We start from the raw sequence: 16,600 nt of genomic DNA on the forward strand, positions 1-16,600 counted from the left end.
TCCTTTCTTCCAAGTATTTAGAGGAACACCTAAGTGACATGCCCTCTTATCCCATCCCCCCACTCTAAGTCCTGAAATATAGATGGTTACCATTAACTATTAATTAAAATAATAATTAGTAACAGCTACATCATTCAGAAAATTAACTATTAATTAAAATAATAATTAGTAACAGCTACATCATTCAGAAAATTGATTGGCAATCAAATGTTTAACTTAGGTTGATACTCTTCTTCAAAAAGAGTCCTAGAAGCAAATTTTGTTTTATCTCATTAACAAAGGAGGAAACTGAATCTTAGCAGGAATAAAGCACATTTTCTATGTCACTTACATTGTCCTAAGTTGGCTGTGGAGCTGAGAGTCTGTTACGTCTGTGGTCCATCACAGTTAGTGCATGTTACTCCATCTATGGGCTTCGCTCGTAACTCAGTTGGTAAAGAATCTGCCTGCAAGACAGGAGACCTGGTTTTGATCCCTGGGTCTGGAAGATCCCCTGGAGAAGGAAATGGCAACCCACTCCAGTATTCTTGCCTGGAGAATCCCAGAGACAGGAGCCTGGCAGGCTACAGCCTGTGGGGGCGCAAGAGTCGGACACAACTTAGTGACTAAACCATGACCACCACTCCATCTTAAGACAGAGAAAGAAGCATTGACATACATTGGAATGACTACTCTGACAACTGTTAATTTTCATAGACTATTTTCCTATTTTTTAGATTTAACTTGACTTTGATCTTCTTCTCTTTTTCAGCAACATTCGCTTCGAAAGGAGGTGTCAGTACATCACTTAGCGCAGTCCCTGGCACATAGTAAGAATTAAATAAATATTAGTTCTAGCTCCCTAGTTTTCTCCTGGTCATTGGTTGATTCAGTCATTCATTCAGCTAACACCGAGTTTCTACTCTTTCCTAGACACTGAAGAGAGAGGTAAAATCACAGACCATGCAATTAAGGAGCTCAGGAATGAACTTGGTTTTATCCAGGAGCTAAAGAGTTTTCTGGGCGTTGATAATTTTTCCTTCTTCCCTTTCAGAAAAGAAGGTGAAGAAGTCTGACTGTGGAGAATGGCAGTGGAGTGTGTGTGTACCCACCAGTGGGGACTGTGGGCTGGGCACCCGCGAGGGCACCCGTACCGGAGCTGAGTGTAAACAAACCATGAAGACCCAGAGATGTAAGATCCCCTGCAACTGGAAAAAGCAATTTGGAGGTGAGTCCCACCCTTACTGTCCTATTGATTTAATCTTCCATCCTGAGATAATTCTTGCATCCTTCCACCGGGTATCTTTTTGAGGTTGACTCTATTTTAACAAGTTTATTTTATCAGATACAAGATAACCTGGCATCTTGCCTAACCGCGGGTCCCTCGTTTTCTGTACTGCTAGAATCTGGAACCAGATAGTTGTCTTGTCCTGGAGGGAGGGCTGCTCTTTGCATCGTAGGATATTTAGCTGCATTCCTGACTTTTATCCACTAGTTTCTGGTAGCACTCCCCACCTCAGCAACTATGACAGCTGCAAGTATCTGGATGTTGCTGCATGTTTCCTTTCGGGGCGGGGCAAAGGGTCAGAGTAGTCCCTGATGGAGACCACTGCCTTAGCAACAGGGGCAGAAAATAGGCCCTCGGTCCCTCTTAACAGTGTGCTCTTTGCTTCTATTTCTAGATCCTTTTTTCTTCCCTTCCTCCTTTCTTACTTAGTCTCCTCCTTCTCCAGATCTCTCTCTCTGTTACTTCCGGGCCTTCTCTCTCTCTCTTGCTCCCTCCCCACTTGCCACACTGGTTCATAGCTCTCTCCTCACCAACCCAGCTGGACTGCTCTGAGCCACTGTTCATAGATTTTAGCTCAGGGACTATTGCCAGTTTCCTGTTGACCTCATCTCCCAATCTGAGAAGGAATCTTTCAACACTTTTGACCCTAAACCCACCATGGAACACCAAAATTGCCTGTTTTGTTTTTTTTTTTCCCACGTTCTAGACTTCTCTTTCTTGCCATAGTGGGACACAATGCCCCAAATATTCTCACTGGTTTACAGAAATGTGTTTTGGCTACTGGACAGTGGAGAAGGGTAATGAATGCATACACTACATCTTTGTCATTCTCTATAACCTTTGGGGTTATACCTTTATATAAGTGGAGGTAAATTCTATAAAGGCATGGTGAAATTCAGATACCGTTTGATCTTAAATTGTGTACAACTACTCTAAAGATCTATACATAAAATGTCTTAAAATGTGTTTTAAAGGTCTTATATATATAAATGTCTAGAATACATAAAGAGCTCTCAAAACTAGCAATCCAATTAGAAATTGGGCAAAAGACATAAACAGTCATTTTACTAAAGAGGATACATAGGTGGCAAACAAACAAAAGATGTTCAGCATCTTTTCTCCATGATGAAAATGAAAATGAAAACCAATGAGGCATCACTATACACTACACACCGATAAGAATGGCTAAAGTCAGAAATAACATCAAATGCGAGCAAGGTACAGGATCATGCACACGTTGGTGATGGGAATACAGAACAGAGAGCCACACTGGAAAAGAGCATGGCAGTTTTTCACAAAATGAAACTTGTATTTACTATACAATGCAGTGATTTCACTCTTAGGCATTTATCCTAGAAAATGGAAACTTATGTTCCTATAAAAATTTATACATGAATTTGTATAGCAGATTTAGTTGTTATAGCCAAAAGCTGGAAACAACCCAGATATCCTTCAGCTGGTGAATGGTTAAACAAACTGGGGTACATGCATACCACGGAGTACTCCTCGGCAATGGAAGGAACAGACTATTGATTCATACAGTTGGATGGACCTCCAGGAAACTCTGCCGAGTGAAAAAGCCAATCTCAAAACATTACATACTGTATGATTCCATTTATATAGTGTTCTTAAAATGACACAGTTATAGAGGCAGAGAACAGATTAGGAATTACTAAGGGTTCAGGAGGTAGGAAGGGCTTCCCTGGTAGCTCAGCTGGTATAGCATCCACCTGCAATGCAGGAGACCCCGGTTTGATTCTCGGTCGGGAAGATCCCCTGGCCAAGGGATGGGCTACCTACCCCAGTATTCTTACCTGGAGAATCCCCATGGACAGAGGAGCCTAGCAGGCTACAGTCCATGGGGTCGCAAAAAGTCAGACATGACTGTGACTAAGAAAACACAGCACAGCACGGCAAGGAGGTAGGAAAGGAAGAAGGATGCTAAGCTATGACTATAAAAGGATCACCCAAGGGACCTTTGTGTTAGAAGTGGTTTGAATGTTATTGATGGGGGTGTTCACTCTTATCTATACATGTGATAAAGTCACACGGAAGTCAGTGTCCACATACCATATACACACATGAGAGCATGTGAAACTGTGTGTGTGTTAGTTGCTCAGTCGTGTCCGACTCTTGGCGACCCCATGGACTGTAGCCCACCAGGCTCCTTTGTCCGTGGGATTCTCCAGGCAAGAATACTGGAGTGGGTTGCCATTTCCTTCTCCAATGAATAAATAGATTCTCTGGACTGTGTCCATGACAAGTTCTTGGTGGCGCTGTAGCTATGCAGGATATCACCACAGAGGGAAACTGGGTGCAAGGTATATGGGATCTCACTGTATTATTTTTCACAACCGCATGTGAACCAACAATTACTTCACTACAGAAAATCGAAAATAAAAGCGTCTGTTTTCATGGTACTCCAAGAGGAACTCAGAGATTTCTGTTTGGTCCTACCCTGCCTCCAGCGGAGTGCAAATACCAGTTCCAGGCCTGGGGAGAATGTGATCTGAACACGGCTCTGAAGACCCGAACTGGGAGCCTGAAGCGAGCCCTCCACAACGCCGACTGCCAGAAGACAGTCACCATCTCCAAGCCCTGTGGCAAGCTGACCAAGTCCAAACCTCAAGGTAGGTTCCTGTCTCTGAACCATAATTTTAATCTGAATGGACTGAGGGGCTCAGGCAGGATCTTCAGATGTGCAAATTTTCCACAAGGTAGTCTTGAGTGAATCACCTTAAGAAAGGGATTGGAAAGAGTCCATATACTGAGCACCACCAAGTACTTTTCAGCAGCAGGCAGTTGATGCGTTCAGATTGAAGTCCTCTGCACTGATGAGGGTATAGGAATAGTCTCCTTGCAGAAACAAACAACTTAACAAGACAGGCAAATTAAGACAGTTTTATGGTGACTTACTTGGCTTCCCTGGTGGCTCAGTGATAAAGAATCTGCCTGCTAATGCAGAAGATGCAGGCTTGATCCCTGGGTCGGGAAGATCCCCTGGAGAGGGAAATGGCTACCCACTCCAGTATTCTTGCCTGGGAAATCCTTCAGACAGAGGAGCCTGGCGGGCTACAGTCCACAGCTTTGCAAAAGAGTCAGATAAGATTAGTGATTAAAACAGCAATGACAACAACAGTGGTGACTTATAGTCTCAGCCCTAAATCAGGACCACATCCTGACAAGTGTGAACACACTTAGGAAGATCAAAAGGCTGAAAATTCAAAATCAACTCTCCTAGATAATCAATGTATATAGTTCTCATGAAATCAGTTACATGATTTTATATTTTTCCTTTTTCTACTACCTAACTTGGTAAGTTCTGTAGTTCTAATATTTTTTTTAGTTAGATTAGCTTATCATGGAATTCCAAAATTATGTAGAGCTATTTTTGTATTCATTCCCAGAAAGTCAGCTTTCATGCTAGAGACAGTAAACCAAACTAAATATCATGGCCATGGTTTCATACGATAGAATCCCAGCTGAGGGGAGACAAGAAGGTATTAAAATCTTCTATTTCATGGTTCTATGGATGAGTTATATACCCCCAAATTCAAATATTGAAGTCTTAACCCTCAGTCTCTCCAAATGTGACTGGGTCTGGAGATGAGGTCTTTAAAGAAGTAATTAAAGTTAAATGAAGTCATAAGGATGGGTCCTAATCCAATATGACTAGTATATAAGGGGAAAAGGCAATGGCACCCCACTCCAGTACTCTTGCCTGGAAAATCCCATGGACGGAGGAGCCTGGTGGGCTGCAGTCCATGGGGTCGCTAGGAGTCAGACACGACTGAGCGACTTCACTTTCACTTTTCACTTTCATGCATTGGAGAAGGAAATGGCAACTCACTCCAGTGTTCTTGCCTGGAGAATCCCAGGGACGGGGAAGCCTGGTGGGCTGCCTCTCTGGGGTCACACAGAGTTGGACACGACTGAAGCGACTTAGCAGCAGCAGCAGTAGCAGTATATAAGGAGATTAGGACACAGACAGACACACAAGAAAGACAAGGTGAAGACATAGGGAGAAAACAGCCATCTACAAGCCGATAAGTGAGACCTCAGAAGAAATCGTCTTTGCTGACACCATGATCTTGCATTTCTGGCCTCTAGAACTGTGAGAAAATAAACTCCTATTGTTAAGCCATGCACTCTGTGATCTGGTGTATGGTAGCCCTAGCAAGTGAATATGATGGCCCTTGGTGAACTCTATCTTAAAATATCTCCTTGGCCTTTGCTCATTTAAATGGACTCTAAAATGGATATGAAAATTCATACTGGCTGGATTAATTATAAGGAAAACCTCAGGAAAATGAACATTAAACGTCCATAATAAGTTAAAATCAGAAAAAATATCCCCAGAAACTGAGGGGGATTGACTGGCTTGCTGCTGATGGGCAGGAAGGACCCCTTTCATAGGCCTTGCTCTTTAGTCTGATGGAGTGGTCCTTAGAAACGGTTACCTCCAATCTCAGGATGGTCAGATGCAGGCTGGACCTGCAGGTGCCTGTCTGGGATTCAGGCCGCTCTCCTCAGGTCATGGAAACCTCTGCTGGTTGTAGTGTGTATTTGAAAGGCATAACGTGGGGCTAGAGTCAGTGCACTGAGTTTGTCTGCCAACGGTACAAATATCACTCTTCTGGAAACAATGACACAGAAATCTAATGAAAATCCCACACCTCGTCTGTTCGGTGAGAGAGTCCACAGACTGGAAGAACTAAGAGATGCAGTTTTCAAATTAGTTGATTTTTAATCCAGTCAGAGAACCAAAATCTTCAGCATAAATATAGAGTGGAAAAGAAAAGGGATTGAAGATGTCTCCATGTTCCAGTCTACTGGTTCTCAACCTGGGCTGCACACACAATTTTCTGCGGGAACTTATAAAGATCCCAGTGCCCGGGTATAACCCAGACCAACTAAATCAGCATCAGTAGTTTTGAAAAATTAAAATGGTTTTTAGGTGATTTCAGTATCAGCCAAAATTGAGAGTAAAATTCACAGGGACCGTGGATAGGAAGGCACACACACACAAGCTTCCATGCCCTCCCTGTTCTCTCCTTTGGTGAGAGAAACTGCAGTTTGATGGGGTGAGGAGAAAAAAAAATGGGATTTTGATTAGACAGGTGGTGGATGGTGGTGGGGCTGGGTGCACATGTAAAATGTCGAAAAGTCTGGAATGAGTTGGACAAAGGAGGAACATGATTAAGAAAGACTTCTCAGGATATTTGATAAATACATTAAATGAGGTTCCATTTTAATTCGACTGGTGAATAGTTCCCTTTTTTACATTTCCCATTTAGGGATACATAAAGTAAAAGTGAAAGTGAAGTCGCTCAGTCGTGTCCGACTCTTTGCGACCCCATGGACTGTAGCCTACCAGGCTTCTCCATCCATAGGATTCTCCAGGCAAGAATACTAGAGTGGGTTGCCATTTCCTTCTCCAGGGGATCTTCCCAACCCAGGGATCGAACCTGGGTCTCCAGCATTGCAGGCAGACGCTTTAACCGCTGAACTATCAGGGAAGCCCCAGGGATACATAATGAAGGTTAAAAGTTTGGTTCAGGCTTGAAAAATAGAGGTAACAATATTTCAAGTGTGTAGGCAGTCTGTTGTTTTATGTCAAAATTTTTTTACTTAATTTTTTATGTCAAAAATTTAAAGTATATAATTAATTGAAAATGGACTTACCTGAAGTGAGTTCTGTATTTCACAACACTACCAGTTATGCATCTCATAGGTCATTAAGATCCAATCTTTTGGTACATAGCATACCTTTGCTAAAACTAATCTTTTCCCTCTCAATAACAGAGGGTTCTATGAATGCAGTTTGCACACCAGGTTCTCAGCTTGGGCTGCACACACAATTTTCTATGGGAGCTTATAAAGATCCCAGTGCCCAGGTATAACCCAGACCAACTAAATCAGCAGCAGTAGTTTTGAAAATCTTACCATATGAGTTGAGCTAGGAAGACTGTCAGATAGAAGATTTTCTTAATGGGATTCACACACATTTTCCATGACATATTTTTCATGGTTTACGTAAAAATGTAACAGGTGGCATGTGTGGGTTGTATATATTTTTATACCATTTTTTTCCCAAATAACCATGAATGGATGTTACAGCTTTCTCTGTGTCAATTTCTACCCTTAAGATAGCTCATTTATTTCTAATCAATGGAGAAACAAGTCATAACGAGATAGAATCTCTATTATAATTAGTATTGTTCTGTTTCTACTCTCTCACCTTGCTCTAGGTGTTTTACATATATTATCTCATAAAATTCCATATATCCTTGTAAGTAGATTTTGATATGAAGGATACTGAAGAACACTGGTTACTTTATTTGCCAAGGGCTACATCTCTAATAAATGACAAGAGTCCACACTTGGCTGACTCTAAATTCATATTCTCTTTCGTACCCTGTAGATTTCTTACTTAATCTCGTGTGGGTATTAGGTAATCTCCATGAGTTTATTTTCCTTTGAAATAAGAGAAGATGAGATTTCTAAAGGTGGCTCAGCAGTAAAGAATCTGCCTGCAGTGCAGGAACCACAGGAAACACAGGTTTGATCCCTGGGTCAGGAAGATCCCCTGGAGGAGGGCAGGGCAACCCACTCCAATATTCTTGCCTGGAGAATCCCCATAGGCAGAGGAGCCTGGCGAGCTGTAGTCTGTAGGGTCACGAAGAGTTGGACACGACTGAAGCGACTTAGCACTCACACACGAGCTTTGTTAAGTCCAACAGTGATGTGGGGGATGATGCCCAGATGGAAGAAGATAGTTTTTAGAACATTATTTCCAAAACTGTTCTGAAAGACATTTCCCAGAATATAAGTTCCAGGAGGATGGGGACTTAGTCTATTTTATTCTCCACTGTATCCCTTTTGCTTAGAACATGGAGCAGCACACCATAAGTGATGAATAAATATTTATAAAATAAATGCTATTAATAAAAGGAAAAAAATGTTTTGTAAACTGATCCACCAAAGAGTGGTGGAAGCTGTAGTAAAGAAATGATTTAAAGAAATTTTTCTCAAAATTATACAATTATAAATTAGTTTCTTCCTTTATTCAGGAAAGAGTAAGTCATCGATGCTCTCTTGTGTTTTAGCTTATAAAACACATAAAAAAGACAGGGAGGTAGGGGACCCACTAATTTTGACTCAAGCACTGTCATAGGTACTCCTCATCATTTAATTCAAGCATCAAACAACACTTTGTAGTGCATTTTGTTTATCCTGCTTTTATATGAGGAAACATAGGGTTCAGAGAGTTTAAGCAACTTGCCTGAGGTTTCACAGCTTGTAAGTGTTGAAACCAAGATTCAAATGTAAAGTTAGCTGACTAGGAAGACCCACTGCCTTTTCAATTGTTCTGTGTTGCCCCTAGGTCCTGGAGAAGGGCATGGCAACCCACTCCAGTATTCTTGCCTGGAAAATCCCTTGGATAGAGGAGCCTGGCGGGCTATGGTCTGTGGAGTCGCAGAGTCAGGCATGACTGAGCGCACACGCACACACACACACGTGCTGCTTAGGGATTATAAACTCATGAAACTCTAGCAGTATTAGATAAATCCCGATTCCTAGACTCATTACACGGTAGAGCTTCCAGGGACCTTGCCTGTGATTGATGGGGCCCTCATGTAACAAATGAGAACAAAGGAAATCGGTGATTCATCCAAGTCCCCCTATTGCTTAGTAGCAGAATCATTCCAGGCTTTGTTCTCTTTTGACATCATTTGTCTGTCTTTTTAACCCAGTCACTGACCTCATAGCCAGAATATACTTTCCTCCAACATTATCCTTCTCATGAAACACAACATTAAGTTCTGGGATTTTTTTTTTTTTCTGCTTGTTTTGTAAAACTCTTTTGCTTGGTTATTGGCCTCTTGTTTTGAGAAATGGTAGTGGATTAATATGCAAACTGCATGATTCTCAGTGTGAAAAACATGCTCTTTAAATTTTAGAATGGAATATTAAGATGTTTGTAAGGCTGTGATGACCCAGCATTAAATTGAGGAAAGATGGGAGAACATCCTCCTTGTGGGATAATCGTTGTGACTTGATTATTAATGAGGTTAAAAGACTGAAAGACTTGCCTGGGGAGAGGAGGTGCTTAATATCTAGAATTGCCATCTAAATGTTGGGAAATGACTAAATATCCCACTTGATTTGGTTAAAAATTGTCTTAAAATTCATAGTGCTTCATTCTCACAGCATTACCTTTGAGGTAAAGAAGTGGTTCTTACTGCTGTGGCAATCTTATACAAACGCTACACTCTAGCCTTGGTTCGAAGTTTCAGTGAAACATTTCGATCCTTATCTAAAGCTTCTCTTGTGTTGGAATCCCACTTACTCTGAAGAGAGCTTTTAGTCATTCACTTCTGAATTGTATACCCAGAAGAAGGGAGAATATTGATATCCTATACAGACTTAAGAATGGGAAGATGTAGAATTGAAATGTAGCTTTCCTGGGGTAAGGACAGATTGCGCTGGGGAGGGTCATTGACTGACTGACAGATTATAACTGGAATTTGCTTAATTGCTGCCAGAATCTGGCAGGGAGAAATTGGTGAGTCATTGTGTTGGGCACTTAAGATTTTAATTTCTTAGGAAAAGAAATTCAGAGTATTAATTAAAATTTTTAATTAAGAAAATCCTGTGTCTGTTGAAGAGATTTTAGCTGCAGCAAGATCTATTCTAGCTAGTGAAGCAGAAAGGGGTTGATTGAAGAGTTTTATATAGCTCACAGACTCTCCGGAAGGGCCAGAGGATTTGACTTGGATTCAGCAATATTGCCGAGAAGACATCAGATCCAGGAGAAATGTCTAATCACACCATACGTGACTGATAGAACAGAGACCCTCTTGCTCAAAGTACCGACTGCTTGACACATGTAATGCTAAGAGCTGGACACTGGAAGCTTCACCCTCCCTGTACCCCAAAGCCAAACGCTTCTACCTCCCTTCTTGCCAAAATGTCCAGTCTCCCCAAATTTGACCTTATTTTCTGCTTGCTCTGCTCTAAGACTCATTTAAGAGTGCCTGCATGGTGTAAACTAGGTCACATATAAAATTCTGCTGCAAGAGGGTCTGGAAAATGTCTAAAACTTTCTAAACTTTGCTTATAAATACAAAGGAGAAGCTGAAAAGGATTTGAATTGATATTCAGTGAGTGATCCTCCAGGGAGTATGTGTTGGAGTGTATCATTAGACCTACCCTTCTCTCCTGTTGGGCTGGAAGAGGCACTGATGACATTTCTTGGAGAAAAATCATACTGGACCAGTTGAGTACTCAACTATAGAGAGAAAGAAAGAAAGTGGAAGTCCATCAGTCATGTCTGACTCTTTGCAACCCCATGGACTATACAGTCCATGGAATTCTCCAGGCCAGAATACTGGAGTGGGTAGCCTTTCCCTTCTCTAGGGGATCTTCCATTGAAGCCAGGTCTCCCACATTGCAGGTGGATTCTTTACCAGCTGAGCCACAAGGGAAGCCCAAGAATACTGGAATGGGTAGCCTATCCCTTCTCCAGCAGAACTTCCCCACCCAGGAATTGAACTGGGATCTCCTGCATTGCAGGCGGATTCTTTACCAACTGAGCTATCAGGGAAGCAACTATAGAGAGAGGTCTTTTCTTATTGGAACCACCAATCATTCTTTGTTGAGTCATTTTGGTCTTTTCTGTTTGAAAATAATGTACAGGAATATTTGAGCTGTTGAGCAAGGGCAGAAATTGGAAATGTGGCCAGCAAGGGTTGACAGTGCTATAACAAAGATCAGAGCAGAGAACCCTTCAGAGGGTAGTGAGTGTTTCTCCATGGTTTCCTTGGAGGACGGACTCACCGTAGACTTAGAAGGTGGTCCAGCTGAATGAGGCTGGCAGGATGGCCTATCTGTGGGGGGGCTGGGGTCCTCCAGGCTGGCCCGTCTGTGGGTGCAGATGCAGCCCAGGGGAGCAGGCTGCTGGTAGCTATCACCTGAGTGCAGAGTCAGAGATGAGGCCGAGGAGGGGACTTGTGTGGGAGGCACCTAGAGAAGCTGAGATCCTCCTAGGCGCCACAAATGATATAGCACGATGATCATGTTGGATCATTCTAGAACCTTGAGTGTTCCTTGACATGGAAATCATTCGTTGCTTTATGAACAAGATACATAAATACTAGAAAGTATGTGAAACTCCTTTTGATTCCGACAGGCCAGCTTGGCATGTGTCTGCTTCCGAGTTTGTGTGACAGAGGGCATTGACAAACGGTTTCCCGGAGAGGCAGGGTGAGGAGCACACGGATGGATGGCTGTCTCACAGCTGGTCCAGGCAACAACTCCTGCCATCCTGTCCACCAATGTACACTCCGCTAGTGCCAAGTTCTTGTCTAGTTTCCCTGCTCTCGATAACCCTGATTCCTTTCATTTCTTCCCGGCTATTTCTAAAAGCTTTGCTACGTTGCTGTTCTCTCTCTTTTGGATGATTTCCTAGGCTTCTCAGCTTTGACGATTCATCTTTAAAGATCAAAAGCACAGCAGCCATTTAAGTGCGAGACTCGGCAGTGTGCAGAGCACAGCATTTGGCAGTTGATCATTAAATGGGAAAGGGGGTCAGTAAAGTTATATTTCCCGCATTCTCAATTCTCTCCTGCTAAATAGATTCTTTGGTTAGTTCTTTAAAAGATAAAAGACACTCCCCAGTATTTCTTTCTATTTTTTGGGCTCTGACGTCTCTTGGGAATGAGCATGGCGATACTCTGTGGATGAACTTTGTTAGGCCGAGAGACTTTGAACGTGTTCAGAGAGGTCAGTGCACAGAATCCCAGTGCCAGCCAGTCTGGGAGGGGCTTCCTCCTTTCTGAGACCCCTGGGGGGTCGATGGCTGCTGCCCTTGCATGTGACCAGAAAGAGAACTCCTGGGAATTTGTTCTTTTTGATCAGGGAGAAACGGTCTTACTCAGTTTGGCCTCAAGGTTTTCATTTCTTTTTCATTCTGCTTGTGGCAATCTTTGAATATCTATTTTATTTCCCATCCATGATACTGTTCTTGAAGTGAGAAAATCTAAATCTGCCCACCTTTTATTGGAATATCTGTTTTGTCTTCTGGAAACTAAAATCTACAATGAATATCTCATAGCACGTTGCATAGATAAAAGTAATTTATGTAAAAATCTTTGATAAATGTGCAGTATTTTGTAGAATGTTTCCTTCCTTCCAAACGGATTTCTTGAGGTGGGTGTTTCCCTCAGCACTTTTTCAGGCAAAAGAATTATGGTGATTTACACCAATAGAGACTAGAGTTAATATTTTGTGAGAGCCTGGTGTGTGCGTGCTAAGTTGCTTCAGTCGTGTCTGACTCTGTGACCCTATGGACTATAGCCCGCCAGGCTTCTCTGTCCATGGGATTCTCCAGGTAAGAATACTGGAGTGGGTTGTTTATCCCTTCTCCAGGGGATCTTCCCAACCCAGAAACTGAACTGGGTCTCCTGCATTACAGGCAGGTTCTCTACCAGCTGAGCTAAGGGAAGCCTGAAAGCCTGATAGGTTTTTATTATAGTTGGGTAAATGCTCATATATTGTCATTGAATATTCACAAAATCTCTGTGAAATAGTTATGATCATCCCCAATTTTACATATATGGTAACTATGGCTTAGAAAACTTAAATGCCTAGTGTAAGGTGATACAGATAATAGGCAGAGGAGCCAGGACTTAAATATAAGGCAGCCTGACTCTAGATTTCCTGCATTACATACACCTCCTACCCCTGTATCTATTCCATATAGGCCTCTCAATTTCTTATCTAAGAAAAGTAATGAATTTCAGACCCACTTATTCTTCCTAAAATCCCTCTTTGAGTGTCACTTCTATGAGCACAGAATCAGATCCTGGCTCCTTAGCAGGACTTGCTGCTCATGCATCATCCACTTTGGCTCTTCTGGATCCTTGCTCCAGGCATTGCTCATAGACTCCGCCCCAACCACACCAAACTCCCACAGATGGATCCCTGGGCCATGATTTGTTATATGTCCATTTCTCTATACCTGTTATTCTAAAAACTTTCGACCTGTTTCCCTTCTCCTATGCTTTATACATTTCATTCTATAAAACCCAGCTTGTTTATTCAGCAAATGTTTATGGAGTGGGTGCTATAGGTTAGGTCAGCACCAGGGATACAATGATCTACATGGACCAGTAGTGCAGTAGGAGAAGGAGATAAATCCCAGTGTACTGCAGAGAGTTCCAAGTGCTCTGAGAGAAGCATGCTGTCCTTTGACATAGTTTCCAATATATTCATTTATTTATAAAATCTTAAGATTGCATCTTAGGTGCTACTGATGTTAAATGTTTCCTTCCCTCTTATTTCTGTGTTCTAGTGGTGATAGTGGGTAGATAATAGTGACCAAAATAAACAACTAATAATTAAGAGCTTGCAGATTGCATCTTAGGTGCTACTGATGTTAAATGTTTCCTTCCCTCTTATTTCTGTGTTCTAGTGGTGATAGTGGGTAGATAATAGTGACCAAAATAAACAACTAATAATTAAAATGAGAACTATGTATTGAAGAAAGTGGTCTTAATATCTAAAGAGCCAAGTGTTAGAGTGACCAAGAGAGAAGGGGGCTAAGACAGTGTAACTGGGGAGAGCACCTTTGAGAGGTCACTTTTGAACTTGGACTTGAAGACAAATAGCAGCTAGCTACAATGTTTTGTTGTTCAGTCGCTCAGTTGTGTCTGACTCTTGGTGACCTCATGGACTGCAGCACGCCACGCTTCCCTGTCCTTCTCCATCTCCCAGAGCTTGTGCAAACTCATGTCCATCGAGTCGATGATGCCATCCAACCATTTCATCCTCTGTCACCCCCTTCTCCTCCTGCCCTCAATCTTTCTCAGCATCAAAGTCTTTTCCACTGAGTTAGTTCTTCCCATCAGGTGGCCAAAGTATTAGAGTTTCAGCTTCAGCATTAGTCCTTCCAATGAATATTCAGGATTTATTTCCTATAGGATTGACTGGTTTGATCTCCTTGCAGTCCAAGGAACTCTCAAGAATCTTCTCCAACACAATTCAAAAGCATCAATTCTGCAGTGCTCAGCCTTCTTTATGGTCCAACTCTCACATTCATACATTATTGGAAAAACCATAGCTTTGACTATATGGACCTTTGTCTGAAAAGTAATATCTCTGCTTTTTGATACACTGTCTAGGTTTGTCATAGCTTTTCTTCCAAGGAGAAAGCATCTTTTAATTTCATGGCTGCAGGCACCATCTGCAGTGATTTTTGAGCCCAAGAAAACAAAGCCATACTACCATTTTAAATAAAACAAGGGGAAGTTCAGAGTCCTGAGGCCAAAAAGAGCTTGTTTTTGTTGAGGATTAGAAAGGAGATCCCTATGAGAACTTGCAGACTTCCCTGCCCAAGCCTGCAGTGACTGCCTTATCTCTAAGGGCTGGCTCCTGTGATAAGACATTCATCACTGCCTCTGCAATGAGTGCATGTCTGCCTTGCCCCACACTGAAGCACTGGAGGTCAGGAGCCACTACCCATTCACCTATGCAAGTTACTACAACTCAGGTCCATAGTCCATGAGAGGAGCTTAACAAATAGTACTGACTTGATGAATGAATGGTGGTGGTGGTTTAGTCGCTAAGTCAAGTCCGACTCTTGTGACCCCATTGTCCAAGATGGGACATCTTGTCTGTGTCCAGGGATTTTCCAGGCAAGACTACTGGAGTGGGTTGACATTTCCGTCTCCAGGGGATCTTCCCGACCCAGGGATCAAACCTGGGTCTCCTGCACTGCAGGCAGATTCTTTACTATCTGAGCTACCAGGGAATTCCCTGAATGATGTATCCAAGTAAATAAACTATCCTGTTCTGGGTCACTAGAGCACACCATTCATTCATTGGCTGCAACAAAAATGTACAGAGAAATCACAGTTAAAGCACAGGGCACTCGCTTGGAAGAAGAGTCACCTGGGTATTTTACTCCCATCCTTATTAAAGAATTTTTGCTTCTAATTGCCAGGACAGCTGTGAGGACTAGCAGCTATAAATATTTGTAGGGTTTACTTCATGTTGTGTATCTGCTTTATCTCCCTTGGTAAATTCCATGTTCAGAGGCTCATTAGCTGTGTACACACAAAACAGCTATGTAATAATTAGTATCAAGGAAGGCTGCATAATAGAACAATGTTTGCACTAATTAGATACTGGGTTGAGGGACCTTCTTTTTATTTTCCCCTGAAGCTTCTGCATTTTTCCTTTCTAACTTCTGGATTGAGAACTTCTGCTTCAAGTTTTAGGTTACAGCTATTATCATCAGCATTTCTTGAGTGTAACAAGAGTAGTTGCTGTTTACTGAGTATGATGTGCGTCTGTGCTCAGTCGCTGCAGTCGTGTCCGACTCTTCGTGAACCTATGGGCTATAGCCCTCCAGCCTCCTCAGTCCAAGGGATTCTCCAGGCACAAATACTGGAGTGGGTTGCCATGTCCTCCTCCAGGTGATCTTCCCAACCCAGGGATCGAACCCGTGTCTCTTATGTCTCCTGCTTTGCAGGCAGATTTTTTACCCACTGAGCCACCTGGGAAACCCGGAAAGGCATTATACTGAGCCCTTAGCACGCACTGTCTCACTTGGTCCCCACAGCAGCCCCAAGGAGTTTGGTTTGCATTTTACAAATCAGGACACTAAGGTTGCAACATGCACAAGGTCACTAGCCAGTGAGGGGCCAGGCTTGAAGTCAAGAGAGTCTGTGTCCAGAGTTCTTCTCTATTATACCAATTCTTCCTAAATTGCTTCCTATGGTATCTCTTTAGGTATTCTAAAATAACTGAATAGTTTAGGTTTTTGTCCACCCTTATGGCAGAAAGCAAAAAAGAACTAAAGAGCCTCTTGATGAAAGTGAAAGAAAGTAAAAAAGTTGGCTTAAAACTCAGCATTCAGAAAACTAAGATCATGGCATCTGGTCCCATCACTTCATGGCAAATAAATGGGGAAACAGTGGAAACAGTGACATACTTTATTTTGGGGGGCTCCAAAATCACTGTAGATGGTGACTGAAGCCATGAAATTAAAAGGCACTTGCTCCTTGGAAGGAAAGTTATGACCAACCTAGACAGCATATTAAAAAGCAGAGATATTACTTTGCCAATGAAGGTCCCTACAGTCAAGGGTATGGTTTTTCCAGTGGTCATGTATAGATATGAGAGTTGGACTGTGAAGAAAGCTAAACGCCGAAGAATTGATGCTTTTGAACTGTGGTGTTGGAGTAGACTCTTGAGAGTCCCTTGGACTGCAAGGAGATCCAACCAGTCCATTCTAAAGGAGATCAGTCCTGGGTGTTCATTGGA

General features: G+C 42.4%; 1 protein-coding gene across 5 annotated transcripts in view; it reads left to right on the forward strand.

Annotated features, from left to right (window-relative positions):
• Positions 1-16,600, forward strand: part of PTN (pleiotrophin) — a 152,908-nt gene that overhangs the window by 125,481 nt on the left and 10,827 nt on the right. For all 5 annotated transcript variants that reach the window (XM_086395408.1, XM_086395409.1, XM_086395410.1 and 2 more), the window contains 2 exons: positions 1,034-1,207; positions 3,736-3,897. In XM_086395408.1, the coding sequence (XP_086251534.1) occupies positions 1,034-1,207; positions 3,736-3,897 (336 nt within the window). The remainder of the gene's footprint in view (positions 1-1,033; positions 1,208-3,735; positions 3,898-16,600) is intronic.

The sequence above is a fragment of the Bos grunniens genome, chromosome 4 (genome assembly GCF_055505025.1).
Source record: "Bos grunniens cultivar Pamir isolate PY7600 chromosome 4, Bosgru_T2T1.0, whole genome shotgun sequence".
In the NCBI taxonomy this organism is placed as follows: Eukaryota; Metazoa; Chordata; class Mammalia; order Artiodactyla; family Bovidae; genus Bos; species Bos grunniens.